At 45.2% G+C, this 27,908-nt stretch overlaps 1 protein-coding gene across 1 annotated transcript; it reads right to left on the minus strand.

The window, feature by feature from the left end:
• Nucleotides 1-2,369: 2,369 nt before the first annotated feature.
• Nucleotides 2,370-7,772, minus strand: LOC127341439 (lipoxygenase 2.3, chloroplastic). Its single transcript, XM_051367292.1, has 9 exons — nt 7,429-7,772; nt 5,443-5,729; nt 5,038-5,275; nt 4,625-4,954; nt 4,420-4,505; nt 4,186-4,296; nt 3,760-4,073; nt 3,375-3,641; nt 2,370-3,263 (listed from the first exon to the last, which is right to left on the minus strand). Exons 1-9 carry the CDS (start codon nt 7,712-7,714, stop codon nt 2,504-2,506), a joined length of 2,679 nt encoding a protein of 892 aa, XP_051223252.1. The 5' UTR covers nt 7,715-7,772; the 3' UTR covers nt 2,370-2,503.
• Between the last annotated feature and the right edge of the window lie 20,136 nt (nt 7,773-27,908).

A 27,908-nucleotide genomic window follows, 5' to 3' on the forward strand; every position in this document is an offset into this window, starting at 1 on the left:
ATGGTGTTGAGTCCCTGGTTCCTCTAGCGACGAGCACCACATGCACGTACACTGCAGGATGCCGTTGAAATTCACTATCTAGTGATTTCGGTTTTCGTTTCGGCCAAAGCGCCGAAATTTTCTCTCAAAATCCATTTACATACTTCAAGTTTTCTGTGGCCAGAAGAGCTCTACACATATCCTCAATTTTATGGGGCAAAGAAACAGCATGGAGCATGAGATAGCTATTTTTTTTAGATCAAGATCAAAGGAATATATTAATATCAAAAGATACCAATTACACCCAGCCTCGGCAGCAACGCCCCATAGTGGCAGTACGGATGCACACGGCCAAAAAAGAGTAAAAAAAAACTAATAAATAAAAGTCCCGCTACAGCTTTCTAGACCTAGCAACAGCAATACAACCACCACCGTGGCAACACCTGAAGTACAACCTCTCCAAAAGCGACGCCTCCAAGAAGGGAACAATGCACCGGCACCGTCGTCGCCCGACCAAAGGTCTCAGGAGAGAACTATTGAAAACATACGCATTCCTCATGTCACGCGAGGGTCATAAGCACGAGACTAGCGTCACGTTCTATCGCATGATCAATTACAACAACAACAACAACGACAAAAAGGGGGAACGGAACCATCCATTATCGACATGGAAAGAAACCTAGGTCGGTTCCACTACGCGTACCTCACGTCCACATCGGGGTCCTCACTGAGCTCCACAAGGCATGGCTTCAAAGTCTTCTCGGCCAAGGACTGATCGAGGATCGGTGACAAGGGATTAACTTGTTAATGCCTACGGATTGTAGACTAAGGATTTCGTAAGAAGTAGAGGACAAGTAGATCTCGAAGGTTTCAGCCGAAAAGGTGCTCGACTAAAGATTATGGTGGTTCTGTTGACAATAGATTCGATCCCTTTCTCTTCCCTCGGCTCCCCTTTATATAAGAGGTGGAGCCGAGGCTTTTCGTGCCATATAAGTTACAAACTATGAGTGGCATACGGGCCTTTCCTATATTGCTGTCATATTGCTATTACAACTCTACTTTCGTTATCCGAAGTTCGCTGGGTTTCCGGGTTTCTCAATCTCGGGTCCATGGGCCTCTCGTCCTCTTCAGATAACCGGGTACCTTATTCGGCATGCCTGTTAGGCATACCTATGTCAATCAGTACGAGCGACTGCAAGACCTTGGCCACGTTGAACTTGATGTTGGGCACCTTAGCTTCTACCTCTTTTGCCTGGTAAGTTTGATCATTGTTGGAACATTTAATTTTCATTGGTTTGGCTTGTGTGAATCTTTCTTATGTAGAGACCAGGTGTATTGAATTGTTGTGACTAAGGAGGACCGAGTGCTGAGATGCAATGGGACTCTCGCGTTCGGGACCATGCCCGTGACCGGTGCATGCACACCGCCGCCGGCCTGATCTCCTCATGCTCGTTCTCTGGATGCACGTGCTCTTTTCCAGCGGAGCCGCTCTCCGTCCGCTCAGCCTTGTCATTCCTTGGCGTCCTGGAGTTGGGTTGAGGTCCTTTGCTGCTTGTCGTCGCTACAACATCGCAGTCAAGGCCCTCCCCAAGGTGTTGCGAGGAGTTCAATGTCAAGACTAGTTTGGAGTCTTTCTTTCAGTGCCAGTTTGCGTTGGTGGCTAAGCGCGTCGAGGAGGCGTCTCGCTCCTTTCGTGAAGAGGTTGCAAGGTTCAAGCTGTTGTAGGCACCCGTTGGTGATTCTTTGGAGCGGACGGAGGCTTGTTCTTCTGGTGGGCAGGAGCTCGCCGCAGTGCAGGATTCGCTTCCACTTGGCTCCGCGGAGCACATGTCATCTGTGGTGTGGTTGAGTAAGAGGATCTCTACCGTTGTTTCTCTCCTCGTGGCAGTTCTGGCCAGTCGCCACAACATGTTGTGTCGTTTCCTCTAAGAATGAGGGAGTAGACGGGATCTTGGTTCCGGTGCTGCAGATCACACCTGATCTTGGTTATGAAAAGAGTGGTGTTGTTGTTGATGCAGTATCTCTCTCGCCTGGGCCCGACAATCATATGGTTATTATTGGTGATGGGGTTTCTAAGTTAGAACTCTCGGCACCGGTGCATGGAGCTGTCGTCGCTAGAGAGGTTTACGATTTTGTCGCCACCTTGGTTGCTGCCTACGCAGGATCCACTGTTGATTGATGGGTTGTTACTCTGTGTCATGTCTTCGTCGGTGAGGTGTTTGAGTGTCGTGTTTCGGGTGTTCGTTCGTGTCGCTTTGTGGTCTCTTGTGTTGGCTCATTCACCAAATAAGATTTATAGAAAATTAAATGTGTATTTTTTCATGAAATAAATGAGGCAATAACTTGAGACGTGTACTTTTTTTTTTGCAAATAGTAGAATAGCTCGCATATATAGGTGGTAATAAAATACATATCTGTAAATAATGGAGTGAAGCAAGCATGGGTTGCATAGCTAGTCGATTCCATGTAACCATGGACAGTGCCATGTCATTGCCAACAGATGATGGGGTAGTACTAGAAGGGCTCAGATGGAGATGCTGTACGGGAGGCCCTTCCCGGTGTCTCCGGCCCCGGATGAGCGCTTGAATAGCTCGTACGGCATGACGCCGGCGCCGCAGCGGTTCTTGAGATCCTCAGCCTCGTTCCGGTCGTCGATAATCCCCTCGTTTTCCAGCATCTTGTCTTGCAGCTTCTGGAACGCCGACTTGATTATCGGATCAGCCTCCCACGCCGGCTCCACGTGACGGCCCATGTGCTGCTCGTCCGGCCAGTGCGAGGACAGGACATGGAGCACCGTCATGACGAGGACGGCCTGGAACTGAGACGGGAACACCTCCAGCAGCTCCTTCTCCGGCTTGGCCCTGAAATCCGCCATGTGCTCGGCGCGGTCGGGGCCCTCTTCCACGGGCATCTTCTTCCGTGCGATGGTCGGCCGGTTCGGGAAATAGCCGGCCAGGGGATACTGGGCGAAGTTGACGGCGGCGTGGTGCCCCGACGTGACCCACATGATGCTAGTCAGGACCTGGATGAGGCTCTCGCGGGAGTCCAGCTTTGGCCACCACGGCTCGTCTTTCTTGTCGGCGTGGCCTTTGGTGCGGACCTCCTCCCACCAGCCATTGAGCTCCTTATCGCCGGTGATGTCTGCTGCCGACGAGTAGTAGTGCTTCACGTAGTCGGAGGTCCATTCCTTAATGGATTCCCAAACGAGTAGCCCATCGTTGGCATAGGGGTAGTCTTTTATGGTCAGCGTCAGCGTGCCGTCTTCCTCCTCGACCGCCATACCCCTATCGCATGCACCCATCGTAGGTATAAAAACAAAATTAAGAACCCTACATCTAGCAAGATAACTGTGTATGGTACTCAATCTTAATATAATGTGTACGTATATTAGGTACCTTCGTATAAGGTCGGCTGGCAGTGCCTCCATGTCGAACCGCCAGTGCTCCTTGTAAGCCGCGGAGCTGAGCATCATGCTGTACCTCCCCGGCGAGAAGGCTCTCTCGATGATGCCGTCCGCGTTAATGAGCGTCTCCCGTGATATGGCGTTGATCTGCATGGTGTACCGGAAGTGAGGGTGCAGAAGCCGGAAGATTGGGTGCATTCTGCTCAGCTGACGGTTGGCCGCGATGATGTAGGGCTCCACGCAGCAGTGTGTCCTCAGCCTGGCAAAATTAAACGGACGGTTTTTTTTTTATTTCAGCTTCTTCTAGCTAGCTGTATATTGCTGGTTTGATCATGATTTAGCTAGCTTAACTGGAGAGTAGCTACTACTGTACTTACCAGTGGCTGACAAGCTGATGGTACCCGGAGTCATGAGCCAGGACATGGGCCTTGGCCAGCTTCCAGAGCCAGGAACCCGTGCCGTCCCACTGCTGCGGCGTGAACACCTGGCTCCACGGCTCAGCAAGGATTGGGGGCTTGCCCTTGGGCCTCGTCAGCTCGATCGCGATCGGCCTAAGGGTGCCTTGCTCTGTGAGGAAGAAGAGGGTGCGCGAGCCGTAGAGCGTCGTGCCGTCTAGCCCGCGCACATCGTTCACAAAAGGGAGGAGCATGTCGTGGTAGTCCAGCATGAACAGCTTCTTCTTCTTGACGGCCTGTCCATATAGGCAACCATAAATACATCGCCAAATACATTACGTACTAACTTTAGCTAGCTGGCTGCCAATCGATCATGCATGGATATCATCGATGGATCTGTTTTCTCACCTCTTCCACCGTCATGGCCTGACCTATCTGCTCCTCAATGAGCTCTTTGGTGAGGCCAGACTCCCGTGGGCCGTACTCTTTCTCATCCAGCTTGCTCACAAAGGGGAATTCCTGCATGATCCATCATGTGCAAATACATATGCATGGTGAGAAACAATATATTCCATCGATCGAATCAATGAACGAATCCAGCTAGCTAGCTATAGCCAGTGTACATAGCATAGATTAACGTGCCGTGACAAGCTGTATGCTCAGTGGGTTCAGTCCTGACAGGGTTTGTCTCGCGAACTCCTCGTCTCTGAACCATGCAAATCTGTCACCTGCACATAATATATACGCATTTGCAGCACCGCACCGCCGGCATGTCAGGTCTAACGTCTGATTGACTGCTTCAAATTTAAATGACCAACTATATATTGAGATTGTAATTGATTCGTACTGGCGATAAGTTTGGGCATTTCGAATTTCAAGCCCTTGAGCGCCTGAAGCGCTTCCTCCATCCTATCAGACGCCGGTCTCGATGCATTGTGCAACTTCCTTGCCATTTCCTCGAGCATGGCGGAGAGCGTGCTAGGCGGCTGCTCCACGAACAGCGAGTCGATCGCCGTGAAGGATGGGAAGCTCAGGCTCTTCCTCTCTGGCGTATCAAACATCGTCCATAGTCCCGGCGTTGATGACATCAACCTCTTGAATTCCAAGTCATCCGAGGGCGAGAACACCTCGTCCATGGGCACGTACACGTAATTTCCTGCCTTCTCCGATGACGAATCTGCATATACAGAAAAAGCAGGTATTAGTTCCATTTATCCCGAGTCCGTCCCTCCCAGCCGGCCGGCCTTTATACATACATACCCTTGTCGCTGCAGGGGCGGCCCGTGCGGCAGCGTCGTGGATATGGGTGCTCGTCGCCGCCGAGCACCGTCCGCGTCAGTTTGTCGTCAATGTCGGGCTTGCCGAGGTCGTTGTACACTTCATAGTCGTAGATGCGGTCCCATTTGTTGCGCTCGCCGGTACCGTCTCCGCGGGTGGCCTTAAGCTCGCTCTCGCGCAGACTCTGCACGCCCGGGGGCGTCTCCGACGGTAGGTAGGACTGCACCACGTACCATATCAAACCAATCATGCATGTACTTGAATTCTATACTACTGTACTGTGCATATGCACAATTAATAAAACAGATAAATTAGGAGTTCCGTACATAACAAAACAACAATTTCCTTAGTTATATGGATATATAGATGGATGGGTCCAATTTTTACCTTGAGAGGAAAGAACACATGCTTAACGGTGTCGCCGGACTTAGGCTTGATCCAAGAATTGCCCTCGAAGGTGACAGATAATGCAGACTCGTTGTTGTCGGGGGCGACCACGATGTTGATGAGAAACATCTTCTCGTCAACCTCGTTCTCCACGAGAACGGCCCCAATGGGGCCGAACGAGACAGGCACATCGAAGATGGCCTCGAGTAACAACTCGTGGCCACGGATTGGATCAGTCACCCAGTAGTAGGCGTCGCCGGGAATTGACGTCTTCTCCTTTCCCGTCACTGTAGAGCACGTGTGAATATATTTTTAACAAAAATTCCCTTTTCAGATATACATACCATTTTTTCCCTCAAGTTTAGAAGTAAGATTTACATATGTCCTCTTTTGAATTTTAACAAGAATATATATGTATGCATGGCAGTCTCATTTTCACAATGCAATATGGACATGATTTGCTGACGTGGTTATACGAGTCCCTAGTTGGATCGAGGTGCGATTGTTGGATTTAAATCTTGTTCAATCTGATTGATCAATTGGCACCTAAGTCATATTATGACCAAGGTGATAATATATCATTTTAACTATTTTGGTATGCTATAGAAACTCTAATTTTGTCGGCTTTTATTCAGAGTTAAAGTCGGGTAAGTCTACTCAGCCGGGTTGCCCATGGGAAACATGTCTGGACCGGATCGGCCTTATTTCAGAGTTCAAGCCGGGTCAGTCTGCTGGGTCGGGGTGCCCATGTAAACGGTTCTGGATTGGATCAGCCTTATTTTGGAGTTCAAGCCGGACCAGTCCGCTGGGCCGACCGTGTGTGTCATGCTACCTTCGACACTAAACAGCATTTTGTTTTGGAGTAAACTTTTATTGGAAAAATTTATTGAGCGAACTTTTTTGGATTTTAGTCCAGCTATAAAAAAACCTACCCAGATGATCATTGATCAAATTAAAGCAGAGGTCAAGCTGTGGGTACGTAGTTGCTAGCAATTTTCGTTTCACCTTACCAGCTGGATAAACAATTAGACTTCTAACCTTTTAGTTAGTTTTTTGTATTTTTTTTTTGTCGGGGTCGTGTCCGTCCCCTCTTCTTAACCTTTGTATTGTGTTCATGTACTTGGCCTTTCTGTGGCCCTTTTTCATCTTCTTAATATATACATGCAGTGTATGGTTCTAATAAAAAAAGGATTTTAGTCCCGCAAAGCAAAAGTACCAGGAACTGTCATATTTTAGACTGTATGATGGATAGCAATTGTGAAACAAAAAAACTGCCATGTTGCGAGAACCAACCAGTGGTTGGGTGGTTAGGAGGGCAGTGGCATCCCCCAGCCCACCAGAGTTCAAACCCCATGTTTGACACTTTGGTGCCTCATTGAAAGGTGGAATATTCTTTAGTGAGAGGCGACGTCCCCATCGACAGCAAGGCGCCCGTGGTGACTTTGTCAATCTCAAGACCCGCCGGATCAATTTCTTGGACTCAGTCTCTCGGAGGTGCTCATAGGGGTAGGATCTAGAGTGCGTGCGTCCGTTCATAGGGGTGAGTGTATGTGTAAGCGTTTGTGTCTGTACTGCGTTTCGCAAAAAAAAAAAAAACTGCTATGTTGCTAAATTGCCGAGCCCACAACCTAAAAAAATGCATGGCAACTTTTGTGTGTGCACCGCGCCCGCTCACAAACGCGCGTACGTTCGCGCTCTATCCCGGTCCCTATATTATTTGTATTCTTTAAAAAAGTATATACTACTATTTAGCTTCTTGGCAAAGAAAAATCCATGCACTCGATGCAGCAAAATAGGCAGGTCTTATGAAATTACTAGTTAATCATTTGATGGCGATCAAACTATAGATTGTACACTAACAAATGTATGATCGATGGTGTGTGAAATTTAAAAGAGGACGAGATGGTAGGAGGTGCCACTATTAATTTGAAAATAAAAAAGGCACGAAATTAAGTTAACACGGTAGGAGGAGAGTTTCTCACGTACGCGAATCCAAGTTCGAGCTCACGAGCTCAAGGTGAAGGACTTTGACATTGCTTGGATCAGCTGTATGCTCTATCTTCACCGTGGCCTTCAGCTTCACCGTGTCGTCCAAGGTGCTGCTGCAGCTTATCCTGGAGACGGTGCCGCCGCGACTGCGAGCGGTTCTCCAGCTACAGGCCCGGCGTCCCCGGCGTGGCGCAACGGCACCGTGCCGGCTAGCCGAGATTGTACTGGTGAGGAGAGAAGGGCAGTGGCTCGGAGAGAGCGCTGCCAGTAGAGGCGCTGTCATTGTGGCCTAGCCTCGTTGCAACTCAAGCAAGCTAGTACTATGGTGCTCGAGGCTAGCTAATTTGTTTGAAAGAACCGAGTACTGTGGGTGTCTAATTTATAGAGTTACCCGCGCTCAGGCTAGCCAGATGGAACTGTACGAAAGGCTTTGCATGCATGTATGGGTGAGAACACACGTGACTTCGGGGATTCTAAGATTAGTCAAACAAAATAAAAGTCTAGTCATTTTGATGGGATGTTTATAACGGCTTAGCTCATCTAGTGTAAGAGCACCTCTACTCGTTGGTGGCCCTAGGCCGGGGGCGTCGAACTCCCAGCCGTGCGCCCGTTGGGGGAGAGTGCGGCGGAGAGATGCAGGAGAGCGAATTTGGGGGAGAGAGGGCGCTATGAAGCCGAAAAGACTGGCCTACTTACCCTTTTAATTTTGTTGGCGCTCCCGAACGCCTCCCGACTCATTGGGTTTGGCTTGGGATCGCCTGGCGAAAAATGGCCTAATCCGGTGAAAATTATTCTCTTGGGGGATGAGTGGGATAAAAAAGACGGTGCCGTGTGGAGATATGCCCAAGAGGCAATAAAGTGGATTTTAGTTTTTGACAGAAACATGATTTTATATTTTTTTTAGTTTTTTTAAATAAATTAATAATTGCATCCTCGGTAGAGATTATTATTACTTAACCATTGATGTTCATTTAAATAATTATTTAAAATTAAAAATAATAAAGAGTTGTGATATCACGGTCTAAGGGTTAATAGGTTTGATATGATAGTATTATCAGCAATCTTCCGTGAAGAAGATGGAAGTTTAACCAGAAGGAATGAAGATATTAAGCGTGCTAGGGGTGGAGGATGGGTAACCCGGTTGGAAAGTTTGACTATGAGGGGTAATTTAACCTAAGATTAAGTGTAGTTAGAATTAGAATGATGCATGTGAGACATTAAAAAAATTGAAAAAAATTTGAAGTTAACGGACGGGACGGCGTGGCCTGGGCCGACGGCCACCGTCGGCGTATCGCAGCTATGCCGAAGGCCGGGTCTATGCCGACGGCCCACGTGGCTCTGCCGAGGTGGATATTTACCGAGAAGCTACGCCGATGGCTGCCCTCGGCGTAGCCTACGCCAACGGCCCAATATGGCTACGCCGAGGGTTTCTGGCTGTCGGCGTAGCGAGCCATTCCTGTAGTGTGGCTCCGACACATTGGATTTCCTCGTGGGGACGGATTTGTCAGCAGTAATACCGTTTGGTTGACTAAAAAATGTGTGTGTATCTGGTTTCTGGCAATGCTTGGACATAAAATCCTTCTTCTATTCATAAAAAGATGTTTTAGATTTGTCTAAATTTTTATGTATGTATATACTATTTTGCATAAATCAGAGACATTCTTTTTTGGGACAGAGAAAGTATCTGTTTTCACGTTTTATTTAACAATACAACTGGTTTACCTTCTTCATTTTAGCTCTTTTATCATGGGAGACTTCCCACCTATAACATGGAAGACGGTACTCTACTTCTAAGAAATTAGCTCTTCCACGCGTTAAATATAGTTACGTGGGTACTGGGTAGCATGTGGTGTGTGAATGCTATGGTCTGCAGGATATTAATGTTGACGTGATGGTAGAATGTGACTGAAAACAATGTGGGAGATACTACTAGCAATACAACTTGTATGTCTTGTTTTCTAGCTCTAGACAGGTGCAACATCATTACAGTCGGTACTAGGTACTCCATGTGAGGTATGAATGCCATTGTTTCATGTTGATGTGATGACAGGGTAGTAACAAAGGTGGCCGGCAAAGGTGACCAGCAACTACTCCATTCGTCCACAAATAAGTGGACGGGGTTTTCAAGAAATTATCAAGTAGAGAGATAATTATATTGGAAAGAAGCAAACCAACATCTCTCTACTCTTTAATTCTTTTACCTCTAATAAGCTAATTTCATGTAGAAAATAAAGATAACATGTGATCAATATTATTGGGTTTGATTTCGTGCGATGAAAGAGAAACAATATTTGCTACTTTAAAATACATTGGAAACATAGAAGTACACTCTTTTATGAATAAAATTTAAAGCTAAATTAACGTTCACATATTTAAGAACGGAGGAAGTATGTGTGAAACGAGGAGACACACAGCATAGCCAAAAAGGTAGCAGGTCCAGATTTCATTGACTCCAAAAACATACTACTCAACTGCGACCAATCCCAATGGGCTGGGCTGTATCCCAATAGTCCAAGATCATGTAAAGCACGGTTCTCAAGAGATGGGTACTCTTCATACCAGTTTATTAGGATAATACATAGTTTAAAAAGTTTGACTATAAATTTAATCTATAAAATATGGATTATATGTCAAAATATTATATCATTAGATTCATATTCAAAAGACGTTTTCAAAGTATAATTTTGTGACATATAATTTATATTTTATTAATCAAACTTATAGTCAAACTTTACCCTAATAAACTACTACGGAGGGGTATTACTTTTTCTAAAATAAAACAATATAAAGCTTGATCAAGCTAATACAAAAATCTACCAAAAATTATATTTCTATATATACATATAATATAATATGAAAATATAAGCCATGATCTGTCTAGATTTATTGATGGATTTTCTCTAAAACATTGGCTAAAAAATTATACTCCTTATTTTACAAAATAGAGAGAGTATTTTATTTTATTTTCAAGGACATTAGTTCACGGTAAAATTAAATTGAGAGTACAGGCCGTGCGCTGGACTAGTCAGGGAGGTTGCGATCGCCGGACTCTTTGTTACTCGCTTTGTGCAGGTGTGTAGAGAGGCTAACCATGGCAACAGATCATTTTCAACAGAAGATAATAAAAAGTACTCTCTTTGGGAAATGCACTTTGGCTCATAGGAGCATTTGCTCCCATTGTGTGAATCCACGTTTCGAAGTGTCAAAAAATTCTAAACTAAATTCTTACATGTACATCTAGACATTTTATGTTCGTACACAAGTTTTTTAAAAAAATAAAACAATTCTGTGGCTCCTGTAAAAAAGACAAATTTTGATGCTGTAACACGACTACGTACTGCACACTTTTTTGTCTTTTTTGTACACACAACACAAAATGTTATTTTTCCACGAAAACTTGCGTACGAACATAGAATGTCACGATATACACCAAAAAATTTATGTCAGAATTTTTTGACATTTTTAAAATTAATTTTTAATTATTTTGTATAGTGGGAGCATTTGCTCCTATGAGCCAAAACGCCACCCAAGGCTTAAGGCCTATATTTTTTTTAGAAAGTCAAACTATGTTAAGTTTGACTAAGGTTTTATAAAAAAATCATTAACATGTCAAATACAAAATTAATATTATTAGATAGATAATGAAATATATTTTCATGTGCTATCTACAAAATATCATATTTATTGATAGATTATTCTAAAATTTTGGTCAAATTTTACTTGTTTTGACTTTTCCAAAAAAATATAAGCCTTAAGCCTTGGGATGGAGGTAGTATTAGATGTCGCCAGTTTAGTACAAGTTTAACTACATCGGCAACAATTAATATCAAAGCCAGCCTACTCATGCTAAACTTCAACCCAGGTGGTTGTACGTCATGTCCTGTACAGTAGGGATCAGATCCAGGTAAGATTCATGAATGTGAATAGCTCAGGTGTTCCTCGTCCACAAGGCAGAATTCTCTTTCAATGGTCCTGGCAGATGTGACAGTTTTATTGGCCCGATAGCAAAGGTAGTGGTTCCAAACACTGGATCTCGCATTGTTGGGGAGACTTTTCTCCTCCCGTCAAAGAATGACTCGCGGCCCTCTTCTCTTGACTGCCGGCGAGCACCAGCGTGAAACGCATCGCCAGGGGCGTGCTAGCCGGCGAATTTTTTTTAAATAATACGAATTTTTTATATAATTTCAGGAATAGCGCGCGATTTCAAAAAATTCCAAAAGTGTGACTCAGTCGGTTAGCTACTGACCGATCGGTCAGTAGCCGGCCGATTACAAGTCGGCTGCTCAACGCCTAAAGTAATTGGTCGATAGCTGACCAATTGGTCAGCTACTGACCAATTGGTCAGCTACAGACCAATTGGCCAGCCACCCCTACATGGATTTAGTTTACGTTTATTACGAGGGATATCTGCTGGCACTTCTCCCCATTATTTTCCCGCCATATCTTCTCCCGCTCCCGTTCACACCGCCGTATTTCCCTCCCGCCAAATTTATCCCGCCACCCTTCCCGCCACTTCTTCCCGCCACCATCTCCCGCCAAATTTATCCCTCCACCCTTCCCGCCACTTCTTCCCGCCACCATCTCCCGCCAAATTTATCCCGCCACTATCTCCCGCCAAATTTATCCCGCCACCATCTCCAGCTATATTTTTCCGCCACGCTCTCGGATTTTTCCCTATAAAAGCAGGCATCGACACTCATCGCTGCACAAGTGCTTCTATCTCTCTATTTTTTCTGTTGGCTCACCCTTAGCCATCATGAGTGTGCCGTGCTCTGACCAGGAGTTAAGGCCGGTGAAGGCGAAGGCTGCAAGTTTGCCCCCGGGTGTGACTGCGGAGCGGTGTTGGTGCGGCCGTCTTGCTAAGGTTAAGCAGGTGGAGGATTTCTCTGATTCGTTCGGCATGAAAATTTTCATGTGTGCGAGCTATGAGCATGATCCACCCTGTAGTTCAGCTTCGTCGTCCACCAGGCCGCCGGGAAGATGTGAGCGGGAAAAATTAGGCGGAAAAAAGTGGCGGCAGATTTGGGCGGGAATAAATGGCGGGAAGATTGAGCGGGAAAAATTGGGCGGGAAAAATTGGCGGGAAACAAACGATTTGCATAGGGGCGGGGGAGACTGCAACACAAATAGTAACATTAAATCACATTCATAAATAAATTTATGCCTACATAAAATTATGTCGAAACATACCGGCGGCCTGGTGGACGACGAAGCTGAACTACGGGGTGAATCATGCTCATAGCTCGCACACATAAAAAATTTCATGCCGAACTGGTCGGAGAAATCCTCCACCTGCTTAACCTTAGCAAGACGGCCGCACCAACACCGCTCCGCAGTCACACCCGGGGGCAAACTTGCAGCCTTCGCCTTCACCGGCCTAAACTCCTGGTCAGAGCACGGCACACTCATGACGGCTAAGGGTGAGCCAACAGAAAAAAAAAGAGAGATAGTAGCACTTCTGCTGCTATGAGTGTCGATGACTGCTTTTATAGGAAAAAATCCGAGAGCGTGGCGGGAAAATATAGCGGGAGATGGTGGCGGGAGATGGTGGCGGGAAGGAATGGCGGGAAGAAGTGGCGGGAAGGGTGGCGACAAGGGCGGGAGGGAAACACGGCGGTGTGAACGGAAGAGGGAGAAGATATGGCCAGAAAATAATGGGGGAGAAGTGCCAATAATAAACCTAAAAATCCATGCAGTGGTCGGTCGGTAGCTGACCAATTGGTCGGTAGCTGACCAATTGGTCAGCTATCGACCAACTACTTCTGCCCTATGACAAGCAAGAAGCAGCCTGATCGCCAGTCGGACTACTAGTGACCGATCGATCAGCTATTGACCGACCGGGTCACACTTTTGGAATTTTTTGAAATCGCGCGCTATTCCTGGAATTAAATAAAAAATTCGTATTATTTAAAAAAAAAAATCGCTGTTAGCCGTCGGTCGCACCCGAGCCGTTCGTTTTCCGCATCGTGTGATCAGAGCAACACACAGCTTTGCATGCATCGAATCTTTTACCTTGTGGGTGGCCCACTCTACGCGTGCGCGTTGATTTATTCACGCAGGCTCTAGGGCTGGATCTCTGTCCGCAGCGCAGGTGCTCTTCTTGCATGCAAGCACATAAAGGCCCATCTCGGTGCTAGCTGCTGGCGTGCATGCTAGCTTCTGGCTAGTTGGTGCATGAAAATGCACTATAAAACACTCATTGCTATGTCTACATGTATAAACTACACGTAAAAATGATGTTATGGTAACTCAAGGCTGATCGGAAGTCACGAAATAGAAAATACAAATTTGTATCACCGATAAAAACAAAAGGACTAATTGTGTACAACCAAATAATAAGATTATGGGGAGCGCTAGCCATCGGTTGACGGATCCTAGGCTAAAAATCAATCGCAATACGAACCTTTGATCGCGATACAATGAATGTAACAAGCCACAACACATTTTTTCAATTTGGCCCCTTGGTTTTGGGGAAATTAACCCGTGGTTATGGTTTCTTCGGCTAAACCTGAATCTGTATATCTCTCAGGCTCAGTCCTCCCTAATATTTACAACAAATATGCCACCACAGTGGTTCACCCACATGACAGAGTATTGCTACAAAAAAAAAACACCCCCGCATATAAAAAATATAGACTATTACATAACATCGCAACATTAATAAAAATTAACTTTACAATAAAGTGGTTACAACAACATTTTTTAACTATAGATTGATTTGCAACAAAAATAGCCAGCTGTTTACCAAAAATCACAAATAATTACAACAAAAATCCATGTGTTTGTACCAATAAAAAAGTGGTTAAGCAACAATTTATTTGCCACAAATTGATTAACAACAAAAGTCACCACTATTTTAACAAAAGTCATAAACAATTACAACAAATATTCATATGTTTGCAAATAATGCAAAAGTGGTCAAGAAACAATTAATTTGCTACACATTGAATTACAACAAAAATCATCAACTATTACAACAAAAATAGTATGTATTTGCTATATTTTAAAATCATGTAAACATCGTCGAAAAATCCGAGAAGACACATTAATTGTACCGAACCTTTGCAACACATGGCTTCTATATTTCCAACAAAACTCATACAAGTTTGTTACAATTTCAAATAACTCGCGCAACATTGAATAATATGGGGAAACACAAACTTGTGGTAACCACCCAGATAAACAATACAACATCTCGCATGTGCTTTCGCTACAAAACGGATACACGTTTGTTACAAAATTAATTAGCATATACAACATCTAAAAAGTTTGCGGAAAAATTTATCCCTGGCGGACTACATTTCGCCGATTCGGCATCACTGACTACGTGCATTTTCTTAACAAATCTAATACAATATTGTTACAAATTAAAGAACATGTGCAATATAAAAAATATGAGGAAAACACAAACATATAGCAAACACACGAAAACCTTGCTTTCACAACAAAACGCACATGAGTTTCTTACAAATGGAACACACTTATGCAACATCGAAACACGAGAAACACGCTTATATCATACACTGCAAAAATCATACGATATCTCACGCGCGTGTTCACAACATATCGCTTGTGAGTTCACAACATATATCGTGGGTGTGTTCCACAAAATATCGGGAAACGTATGCAACATCAAAGATCAGCGGCACTCCCTCCATCGACACCATCGCCACTATCCCCAAGTTTCCCATCGGCATTCCATATGTCAATCCTGACGGCGGCGACATCGACATCACCATCTCTCTGGTCGTCGGAACAATCAGCAGCATCGTCCTCACATTAATGACATGGTTAGCGGCATTGGTCCTACTATCGGTGGCGTCGGTGGCATGGTCAATGGCACCATACATACCATCAAAGGCGCCATCGGCATTATCGGTGAAGTCGTCCTTACCGTTGGCTGAGCTAGATGGACACAAATGTGTTTTAACGTAGTATGATTTATTTAACACGTACGCATGCAGCAAAATAGAGCAGCTTCGTCGTACAAGATTCCTAGGAAAATAGTCGTACGTATAGCAGCGTTGATCTGGGCGAGAAGCTACGGAATTTTTGGCTAGCAGCGGCTGTGTATGAATGCACCAAGGCCAGCAAGCTGCCCATGCATGCACGAATAGTGTGCGAGAATAGCTAGCTAGGAGTACCTACTGTTGGAGATATGCCCAAGAGGCAATAATAAAGTGGTTATTATAATATTTTTATATTTATGATAAATGTTTACATACCATGCTATAATTGTATTAACCGAAACATTGATACATGTGTGTTATGTGAACAACAAGGAGTCCCTAGTAAGCCTCTTGTATAACTAGCTTGTTGATTAATAGATGATCATGGTTTCGTGATCATGAACATTGGATGTTATTAATAACAAGGTTATGTCATTAGATGAATAATATAATGGACACACCCAATTAAGCATAGCATAAGATCACGTCATTAAGTTCAATTTGCTATAAGCTTTCGATACATAGTTACCTAGTCCTTCGACCATGAGATCATGTAAATCACTTATACCGGAAGGGTACTTTGATTACATCAAACACCACTGCGTAAATGGGTGGTTATAAAGGTGGGATTAAGTATTCGGAAAGTATGAGTTGAGGCATATGGATCAAGAGTGGGATATTGTCCATCCCGATGACGGATAGATATACTCTAGGCTCTCTCGGTGGAATGTCGTCTGATTAGCTTGCAAGCATGTGACTTGGTCACAAGAGATGACATGCCACAGTATGAGTAAAGAGTACTTGTCGGAGATGAGGTTGAACAAGGTATGGAGATACCGATGATCAAACCTCGGACAAGTAAAATATCGCGTGATAAAGGGAATCGGTATCGTATGTAAATGGTTCAATCGATCACTAAGTTATCATTGAATATGTGGGAGTCATTATGGATCTCCAGATCCCGCTATTGGTTATTGGTCGGAGAAGAGTCTCGACCATGTCTGCATAGTTCACGAACCGTAGGGTGACACACTTAAGGTTTGATATCGTTTAAGTAGATATGGAATATGGAATGGAGTTCGAATGTTTGTTCGGAGTCTCGGATGGGATCCAGGACATCACGAGGAGGTCCGGAATGGTCTGGAGAATAAGATTCATATATAGGAAGTCATTTTCTAGGTTTGAAAATGATCCGGTATTTTTCTGGAAGGTTCTAGAAGAGTCCGGAAGAAATCACCATGGAAGGTGGAGTCCACCTTGGCCGGCCAGCCTAAGGGAGGAGGAGTCCCAGGTGGACTCCTCCCCATGGTGGCCGGCCACCCCACCAAAGGAAAGGGGGGAGTCCCATGATACGTCTCCAACGTATCTATAATTTCTTATGTTCCATGCTAGTTTTATGACAATACCTACATGTTTTATTCATACTTTATATCATTTTGATGCATTTTCCGGTACTAACCTATTAATATAAAAATATTAAATCTTCCTTTGTGTTGCTGAAAGTTGAAAGCAACTGCTGAAACTTAAATCTTCCTTTGTGTTGCTTCAAAACCTTCTATTAAGAATCTATTGCTTTATGAGTTAACTCTTATGCAAGACTTTTTGATGCTTGTCTTGAAAGTATTATTCATGAAAAGTCTTTGCTATATGATTCAATTGTTTAGTCATTACCTTTTTGTTAGCAAACTATAGACCATTGCTTTGAGTCACTTCATTCATCTCATATGCTTTACAATAGTATTGATCAAGATCATGTTGGTAGCATGTCACTTCAGAAATTATTCTTTTTATCATTTACCTACTCGAGGGCGAGTAGGAACTAAGCTTGGGGATGCTTGATACGTCTCCAACGTATCTATAATTTTTTATGTTCCATGCTAGTTTTATGACAATACCTACATGTTTTATTCATACTTTATATCATTTTGATGCATTTTCCGGTACTAACCTATTAACAAGATGCCAAAGCGCCAGTTCCTGTTTTCTGCAGTTTTTGGTTTCAGAAATCCTACACAGGAAATATTCTCGGAATTGGACGAAACAAAAGCCCACGGCCCTATTTTCCACGGAGTGTTCCAGAACATCGAAGAAGAGTCGGAGATGGCCAGCAGGGGGGCCACACCATAGGGGGGCGTGGCCCACCCTTCTGCCGCGCCGCCAGGTGGGGAGCCCACCTCGGGACTCCACCGACATCGCCCCTTCACCTATATATTCCTCCGTCTCCGAAAACCCTAAGACAGTCGACGATATTCCACGAAGAGTTCCGTAGCCGCCGCCATCGCGAAGCCAAGTTCGAGGGACAGAAGTCTCTGTTCCGGCACACCGCCGGGATGGGGAAGTGCCCCCGGAATCCATCTCCATCGACTCCATCGCCATCTTCATCGCCGTTGCTGTCTCCCATGATGAGGAGGGAGTAGTTCTCCCCCGAGGCTGAGGGCTCTACCGGTAGCTATGTGGTTAATCTCTCTCTCCCATGGTGTGATCTTTATGTGATCATGAGCTTTGTATCACTATTAATCTATGTGCTACTCTAGTGATGTTATTAAAGTAGTTTATTCCTCCTCCATGATGTAAAAGGACAGCGTGTGCATCATGTAGTACTTGGCGTAGGCTATGATTGTAATCTCTTGTGGATTATGAAGTTAACTATTACTATGATAGTATTGATGTGATCTATTCCCCCTTTCATAGCTATTGTTGACAGTGTGTATGCTATGTTAGTACTCGGTCTAAATTGCAATGGTATTATCTTGGATTATGATTTGATGAGGATATCCCTATGAGTGGTGTTTGTCAAGTACTTGATGAACTTTGAGTGGAGCTTTCGTAGCCACTACGTGATGATTAGTGATTCCAATAGGAGAGTAATTCAGAGTAGCACAAGTGAAGTTTTGTAATCTAGTTGAATATGTAGATGTTGCTCTTGACTATTATGCACTCTAGAGGTTACTTTAATATGAACTCCGGACGTTGTGGAGCTTGTTTACTCCGGCTTGAGGTGTGCTTTTGTAGCCCTACACAATGAATGGTGTTTGTTATCCAACAAGAGAGTGTTTGAGAGTAGTATTTATACAATTATGTGATCATTGTTGAGAGTGTCCACTAGTGAAAGTATGATCCCTAGGCCTTATTTCTAAGCATTGAAACACCGTTTCCAACAAGTTCTGCTACATGTTTGCTTGCTGCCATTTTTATTTCAGATTGCAATTACTACTTACAATCATCCATATTACTTGTATTTCACTATCTCTTCGCCGAACTAGTGCACCTATACATCTGACAAGTGTATTAGGTGTGTTGGGGACACAAGAGACTTCTTGTATCTTCATTGCAGGGTTGCTTGAGAGGGATATCTTTGACCTCTACCTCCCTGAGTTCGATAAACCTTGGGTGATTCACTTAAGGGAAACTTGCTGCTGTTCTACAAACCTCTGCTCTTGGAGGCCCAACACTGTCTACAAGAATAGAAGTGTGCGTAGACATCATCCCACTCCCCCTAGGTTTGGCCATATGGAAGGTTTTGGAGTTGGGGTCTTATTCGAAGATTTTGGCCAAACCCTTGGGGATCCACCTATATAATGAGGGAGAGAGGGAGGGGGCCAGCCACACCTTGGTCGCACCACCCCTGCCCCCCATGAAAGAACATTTCATGATCTCTGAGTTTTGTGTGTTTGTTAACAACACCGGTGATAATTTAACCGTGTGCTAAGTGGTTTACAGTTTAGGAAAAGATATCACAGGAAATCAAGACTCACTCAAAAAGGAAGAAAAAGAAGGAGGAACCTGAAGTCTGGTCCAGGCCGGCACTGCCGGCAACTCCAGGCCGGCACTGCCGGCGTGTCCGGGCCGGCACTGCCGGCGAGCCCAAAGCCGGCACTGCCGGTGTGCCCAGCCGGCACTGCCGGCGTTCCTGGCCGGCAACGCCGGCCAGCTGTTAGCTGTTTCGATATTCTGGCCGGCACTGCCGGCGGATCCTGGCCGGCACTGCCGGCGCTTCTTCTCCAACGGGCAGAAAAGTAGGTGGGGTATATATACCCCCCTTCACTTACCTTGGAAGGTTGCTCAAACCCTAAGAACTCCATCTGCCATTGCTGAGCCACCAAGAACTCCAAAATCGCCAGATCTCCTCCCTGAACCACCCAAATCACTTGTGCTTTGGAGAATCGAAGGAGAAGACCCCGATCTACATCCTCACCGAAGCGTTCTTCATTTCCCCCTCTTATGCTTGAGGGCCCCCTTGCTAGTGTTCCTCTTTGGATCCCTAGTTGTTGGTTGTTGATGTATGCTTGTTGATTTGTTGTGTTGTTACAGATTTGGGAGCCTCCAATTTGGTTGTGGATGTGTGCCCCAAGAACTTTGTAAAGGCCCGGTTTCCGCCTCGAGGAAATCCCTTAGTGGAAGTGGGCTAGGCCTTCGTGGCGTTGCTCACAGGAGATCTGAGTGAAGCCTTCGTGGCTGTTGGTTTGGCTTGCGTAGCAACCACACTCCTCCAAACGTAGACGTACCTTCTTGCAAAGGAAGGGAACTACGGGAATCATCTCCGTGTCATCGCGTGCTCCACTCTCGGTTACCTCTATCCTATTCTCTCTATATTGCTTAGATATATCTTGCTTAGTTGGTAGCCTTGTCATATAGGGAAATTCACTTAGTTGCATATCTAGAGAATTTACCATTTGTGTCAAGCCTAATTTGAAAAAGAACTAAAAATTGGTTAGCACCTATTCACCCCCCCCCCCTCTAGGTGCGGCATACGATCCTTTCAATTGGTATCAGAGCCTCGGCTCTTATTTCGGGCTTAACCGCCTAAGAGTATGCCGGACGAGGAGTCCTCGGAAGGGGCCGCCAAGATGGTCTCCGTGGAAGACTTCAATTCGTTGAAGTCCTCCATGGAAGCCCAAATGGAAAGCATGAAAAAGATGATTGCCGAGCTTTTGGCTCCGGCTCTTCCCAAGGCCCCTAGTGTAGAGGTTAAAGACACGGGTGTGTTACATGAGGGAGAGGCTTCGGACTTACCCTCATCTACCAAACCCGTGGAAGGTGATAACTTAAACACTATCAAATCCCCCATTGCATCTCCCAAGGGAACTAGTGAAAGTGAGAGCTACAATCGAGTACCTCCACCTTTCCAATCACCCGATATACCGGTTCCCATGCCTCATTTGAACATTAGGGGCGACCCACCTAAGTTTTCTATTGAGGATTTCGATACTTGGCGATTTGAGTTCCGCTCTCATGTTTGTAGTGCCTCCAATGAATTATGGAGAATCATCAAGGTGGGCTTCAAGCCATACAACCCCGACAATTTGACTAGAAGAGAAGCCATTGAGAGTCAACTCAACAACACCGCCTTGCACATGATTCAAACAAGTGTGGGGACAAAGGAATTGCATCGTGTCCGGAACTTCACCACCGCCAAGGAAGCTTGGGATGGTTTGACCGCGAGTTGCATTGGAAGTGAGAGCACAAGGAGGAACAAGTATAATGCTCTCAAGAATAAAGCCGAAGGGTTCATGAGGCTTCCGGATGAAGATCATGAAGATATGTATGGAAGACTTCTCACCGTTGCCGATGCCTTCCGGCTCGTTGGTGCCACCCACATCAATGATTCTTGGATCAAGGAGAAGTACATTGAATGCATGATGCCATTTGTACCCATTGATGTCAAGACTCTTGTGGGAAGGGAATGCTATTCCTCTCTCACCTCTCAACAAGTTGTGCACGAGTTGCAAGCTCTCAAGGTGCTTGAGGAAACCTCTCATGATTCTCGCAATCGTGCTATTGGGATGGCAAAAGGTTCCAACCTTGCATTGGTGGTCAACTCCGTTGAAGAAGTGGTCCCTCAAGAATCTTATAGAGCATCTTGGAGTATGACTTATCCGGAAGATTTGCAATGCCACTACCATGATCACATGGCCTTCCATGCAAAATCCTTTTGGGTTGATCCCTCCAAGGCCAAGGAAGACAACATCAAGAGGAACAACAAAAATGGGTTCACAAGCTTTGGTCCAAAGACAAGATCATGCTACAATTGTGATGACAAGCGCCACTTCATTGCCGAATGCCCCTATGAGAATAGAGAGCTTCATAATGGGAGGCTCATTCCCAAGGACAAGAGCAAAGACTCAAAGGGCAAATATTCAAAGCCCCTCAACAAGAAGTTCTACAACAACAAGACCAAGAAGGGCAAGAGGCCCTCAAGAGTTGTGCTAGTAACAAGGGAAGAATATTCTACCGATGAAGTTGAAAGTTCTAGTGGCGATGAAGATGAAGAAAGCTCAAAGGAATTAGCCGCCATCGTCACCACCAACACACCCTCATCATCTCTCTTCGAATCTCCCAATGAGAACCCTCAAATCAAGAATGCACATTGCTTCATGGCAAGGTCCTCCTTGGACACACCTATTGTGCTATCGACTCAAGAAGAGTATACCTCCGGAGATGATGATGTTGATGATGAAGAAGATGCCACCTCTAATGGATTGGTCGCGCTTGCCTCCCTTTCCACCAACTCTTCATCACCAAGTGAATCCCCCAATGAGGTCATTCATGTGAAGGAAGAAATTTGCTTTATGGCTAAATCCTCCGAGGTATCATCCCCTAACCCCTCTGTGCCTAACTTATCTAGTGATCTAGGGGTTGATGATGCTAGTCTAAAAGTGAAACAAGAAATGCTAGATTTTGATGATTTCATTCTTAACCTACAAGGTAACACTAAGAAGCATGTTTCTAGCCTCATGGTTCGTTTAGCTCAACAAAGTGATATGCTTGAGAAAAAGGGTCAAATAGAGAGAGAAGACTCTCTTGAAATCCATGCTCTTAAAAATGCTCTTGAGGAAAGTCAAGAAACTATAGCTTCTCTTGAGGAGAGGCTAGAAACTCTTGAAGAGCCTCAAGATAAAATTAACAAGCTCACAAAAGCTAGAGATCTTGCTAGGGCTAAGTCTAAAGTGCTTAAAAAGGAAAAGGCCCAATTTGAGGTTGATCATGAGAAACTTGTGAGAGGTCTAGATGAACTAGACAAAGCTCACAAAGCTTTGAAGAGTGAATACACTCTCTTATCCAAGTCTTATGAGCAACTTCAAATTAGGCTTGCCTCATATGATGTGCCTAGCTCCTCTACTCCTTCATGTGATCATGCAAATGTTATTGAGGAAAATGCTAGGTTGAAAGATGAACTTGCTAGGACCTCCTCTCCCCAAAGTAAACTTTCCTTGGATGATCTTTTGAGTAAGCAAAGGTCAAACAATGGGAAGGAGGGACTTGGTTTCAATGCCAAGGCTAAAAAGGCTAACAAGAAAAAGACCAAGCCCGCACATGAGAAAGCTAATGGTGAACCCCGAAAGGGCAACACCATTAATGATGATGGTGCGGGAATAAATAATCCTCACTATGTTCTCTTTAAAGATTATTATGGTGATGTCTATGCTAAGTATGTTGGTCCATATGATGGTTATGTTGCTTGGTCTATTTGGGTCCCAAAGACCCTTGTTGCTAACAAAAGAGGACCCATTGAAAAATGGGTACCTAAATCCAAGAATTGATCTCATGTAGGACTATGCCACGGAGGTTCAAAATGGGTACTTGATAGTGGATGTACAAGTCATATGACCGGCGGCAAGAACCTCGTCAAGGAGTTGAGGCCTAACATAAATGATATCACCGTCTCCTTTGGCGATAATTCTACATCCGAGGTATTGGGTTTTGGCAAGGTTGTGGTTGCACACAACATTACTCTTGTGGATGTCATGCTTGTCAAAACCCTTGGTTACAATTTGCTTTCCGTTTCCGCCCTTGGCAAGATGGGTTTCGCCGTCTTTATTGATAATGATATTGTGGTCCTCTTGTGGAGCAAGACTCTAAAAGTCGCATTCGTTGGGTATCGCGAACACAACTTGTATGTGGTGGACTTTTCGGGGACCACCACGTCAAGTGCGATGTGCCTATTCGGAAAGGCGGATGTGGGTTGGTTGTGGCATCGCCGCCTAGCCCATGTCAACATGAGAACTTTGCAAAGTCTTCACAAGGGGAACCATATTGTGGGACTAATGGAAAATGTGTCTTTTGCCAAAGATCGTGTTTGTAGGGCTTGTGTTGAAGGCAAAATGCATGACTCTCCGCATCCAAGCAAGACCATCATCTCTTCCAAGAGGATCTTGGAGCTCCTTCATGTGGATCTTTTTGGTCCCGTTACTCATGCAAGTCTTGGTGCGAAGAAACATTGCTTGGTGATTGTCGATGACTACTCAAGATACACTTGGGTCTACTTTCTCAAGACGAAAGATGAGACTCAACAAATATTCATTGACTTTGCTACCGAGGTGCAACGCCAACACAACCTCCTCATTATGGCAATAAGAAGTGACAACGGCTCCGAGTTCAAGAACTACACACTCAATGATTTTCTTAGTGATGAGGGGATTCGCCATCAATATTCCGCTGCTTACACCCCTCAACAAAATGGTGTTGCGGAGAGGAAGAACCGGACTCTTATGGATATGGCAAGGTCTATGATGGCGGAGTATAAATCCCGCTATAACTTTTGGGCCGAAGCCATCTCCACCGCTTGTCACTCCTCCAACCGGCTCTATCTCCGCAAGGGCTTGAACAAGACTCCATATGAAATACTCACCGGGAACAAGCCTAATATCTCATACTTCAAGGTGTTCGGGTGTAAGTGTTTCTACAAAATCAAAGGAGTTCGTTTGTCTAAATTTGCTCCTAAAGCTTTGGAGGGTATATTTGTTGGTTACGGTGCCGAATCTCACACTTATAGAATCTTTGATGTATCCTCCGGGATTATCATTGAATCTTGTAGTGTGAAGTTCGAAGAAAATGATGGCTCCCAAGTGGGGCAAGTTGATGTTTGTGCAGGTGATGAAATACCTCAAGATGCCATAGTAAGAATGGGTGTGGGATTTTTCCGCCCCATTGTGGGACACGGTGTGGCGTCTCGGGAAGGACTATGCTCTACCACGGTGGAGCCCTCATCTTCTCAACATCAACAAACCCCATCAAGTGAAGCAAATGATGCACCAACCCAAGAACAAGAACAAAACCCTCCCCCTTGTGTGCAAGATCAAGGACAAGATCAAGAACATGATCTACCAAGAATTCATGATGGTTCCGACGAGTATCCATTTGATATTTGCTCCGCACCAAATGATGTCCAAAATCAAGCACATGATGTTGAGCACCCACAAGAGATTGTAGTTGCTCAAGTTGAAGGTCAAGACGGGGACCCAAATGATCAAGTTGATCAAGTGACACCTCCAAGGCCAAGAAGAACCAAGGAGGAGATCGAGGCCCGTCGTTTGGCAAGAAGAGAAAGGACCCTTGAAATTCGTGGACACACTCATGATAAGGTCCTAGGTGATGTTCGAGCAAAAGTCTCCACAAGAAGGCAATTGGCTAACTTTAGCAATCATCATGCCTATATCTCCGTAGTGGAACCCAAGAAAGTGTTTGAAGCTCTTGAAGATTCGGATTGGGTGGAAGCTATGCATGAGGAACTCAACAACTTCAAGCGCAACAAAGTGTGGACCTTAGTAGAGAAGCCAAAGGAGTGCCGCAATGTTATAGGCACTAAATGGATATTCAAGAACAAGCAAGATGAGTTTGGAAATATTGTGAGGAACAAGGCAAGATTGGTGGCTCAAGGTTTCTCTCAAGTTGAAGGGATTGACTTTGGAGAGACCTATGCTCCCGTGGCTCGTCTTGAGTCCATCCGTATCCTTCTTGCTTATGCATCGCATCATAACTTTAAGCTACAACAAATGGATGTGAAAAGTGCTTTTCTTAATGGTCCTTTGCATGAAGAGGTGTATGTTAAGCAACCCCCGGGGTTCGAGGATCTCAACTTTCCTAACCATGTCTACAAGCTTGATAAAGCACTTTATGGTCTCAAACAAGCTCCTAGAGCTTGGTATGAGCACCTTAAGGAATTGTTGGTAGACCGTGGATTTGATGTTGGGCTAATCGACCCCACTCTTTTTACTAAGAGGGTCAATGGGGAGCTTTTCGTGTGCCAATTATATGTTGATGATATTATATTTGGCTCTACTAACAAAGCTTTCAATGATGAATTCTCAAAGCTTATGACCGCTAGGTTTGAGATGTCTATGATGGGAGAGATGAAGTTTTTCCTTGGTTTTGAGATCAAGCAATTAAGAGAAGGAACCTTCATCAATCAAGCAAAATATCTCCAAGACATGCTCAAGAGGTTCAAGATGACCGAGATGAAGGGTGTTGCCACTCCTATGGTTACCAAATGTCATCTTGCACTTGATCCCAATGGTAAAGAGGTGGATCAAAAGGTATATCGCTCCATGATTGGATCCTTGCTTTACCTTTGTGCATCTAGACCGGACATAGTGTTGAGTGTAGGTGTGTGTGCAAGGTATCAAGCTTCTCCTAAGGAGAGCCACATGATAGCTCTCAAGAGGATCTTTCGATATTTGGTTGATACCCCAAGATATGGTGTTTGGTACCCCAAAGGCTCAAGTTTTATTCTCAATGGGTACACCGATGCGGATTGGGCGGGTGACAAGGATGATAGGAAATCAACTTCCGGGGCTTGCCAATTCCTTGGTAGGTCCTTGGTGTGTTGGTCTTCTAAGAAGCAAAATTGCATATCTCTCTCCACCGCCGAAGCCGAATATGTTGCCGCCGCAAGTGGATGCACTCAATTGTTATGGATGAGGCAAACTTTAAAGGAATACGGTGTCATTTGTGACAAAGTGCCTCTATTATGTGACAATGAAAGTGCCATCAAGATTGCCTATAATCCGGTGCAACATTCAAGAACGAAGCATATTGAGATCCGGAATCACTTCATTAGGGATCATGTTGCCCGTGGTGATATTGAGCTTATCTATGTTCCTACCAAAGATCAACTTGCCGATATATTCACGAAGCCTCTTGATGAAGCAAGGTTCACTTATTTGAGGAATGAGCTAAATATCATCGATTCAAGGAGTATAGCTTGACCATCTTGCAAACACACCTTCGTCTCAAAACTTTATTTGGTTTAGATGTGGGCATGGAAATAGGGGGAGTGCGGTTTAAATTATTGAGCTATCCCTCCCCCCATAATGCCAACATTAAGAAATCATTCTCTTAATATCATATGTTGATATGTGAGCTTCAATGATGAGTAGTGACTTGGACCCAAGATATATCTTCGCGGTGCCATGTCACATCACTCATATATGGTGGCCTAGGCCACCACACTCTTCTTTGTGAAGAGTTGGAGTTGTTTGGTTTTTCATTGGATCTTTTTGACATCTCCTTGTTTATGGGAAGTCACTCATTTTTGGCCCTCATTTGATTTATTTGCAAAAATGAGTGATCATGTACCATCTCACAGTTTGGCGTATCTATCCTAAGCCTCATCTTCCCTAAAGAAACCATATCTATCTCCATACTCCAAAACTCAGTTTTTTTTTGAGGGTTTTTGGGCAGTGGGCTGCTTCGGCGGCACTGCCGGCGTGCCCACACCGGCACTGCCGGTGTTGCCGGCACTGCCGGCCTCGGCTGGGCGGCACTGCCGGTGTCAGGGTGGGTTAAGTAGTGGACCCGCCAGGGGGTTAGGGCAACTGCCCTCTTCTTCCCAGCGCGTGGCTCCTCCTCCCATCCGACTCCAGCCGCCGCCGCCGTCGCCCCTGCCCTCCGGCCGCCGCCTCGGGCTCTCCTCCCTCCTCTGGGTGGTTCCTCCGGGCAGGGCCCCCCCCTCCCCTCCATGGCTTCCTCCTCCGGTTAGTCTTCCTCCTCTCTCTCCCTCTCTAGATTGGGTAGACCTCTCTAGAAGAAAGATGGGTGGACGATTCTTTCCGAAAGTTTTGCCATAGAGGTAGATAACCTTGAGCATGGTTGTGTGAAAGTTTGAGGAACAATGTTGGAGTCTAGAGCAGATCTGGCCTTTTCTCCTGTTGACCGGCACTGCCGCCGCCTCCCCACCAGATCGCTGTGTGGCCGGCACTGCCGCCCTTGTCTCACCGGCAAGATCGCTGGCCGGGCCATCGCGCCCGTTCCTCCCAGATCGCCGGTGAAGCTGTGCCCAGATCATCTCTAGCCTTTTTCTTGTTGAATCTTAAACACTTCATTCACCATGCTTTGATTATCATAATTTGCTGTGTTTTAGTGTACCTTATCATATGCTATTCCTATCCTTTGCTCTCACAGGTGCAGGTGGTTCTCATCGCTCAAGTTCGGGCAAACGGGCGTTTCCTAGTGACTTTGACGCCGAAATTCCATCTCTGAAGAAGTCATCTCGTCGGGAGAGGGATTCCGCTCCGGCTGAACCTCGTGCTAACGTTCTCCGGAGGTTGAGAGGCTTGCCTATTGGGAAGTGGCCTGATAATGAGTATGCTCGGTTGCGTCAGTCCAACGCCTACACCACTCCCAAGGGCACCAATTGCTCTGCTCTGTTCTGGACTAAGTATCAAGAGAAGACTTTTGATGATCTCTATGCAAATGCCACTTATAAAGTCGCTCCTATGCATCACATCAACTTTGCTCACATGGATAAAC

This window comes from Lolium perenne, chromosome 1, assembly GCF_019359855.2.
Source record: "Lolium perenne isolate Kyuss_39 chromosome 1, Kyuss_2.0, whole genome shotgun sequence".
Classification (NCBI taxonomy): Eukaryota; Viridiplantae; Streptophyta; class Magnoliopsida; order Poales; family Poaceae; genus Lolium; species Lolium perenne.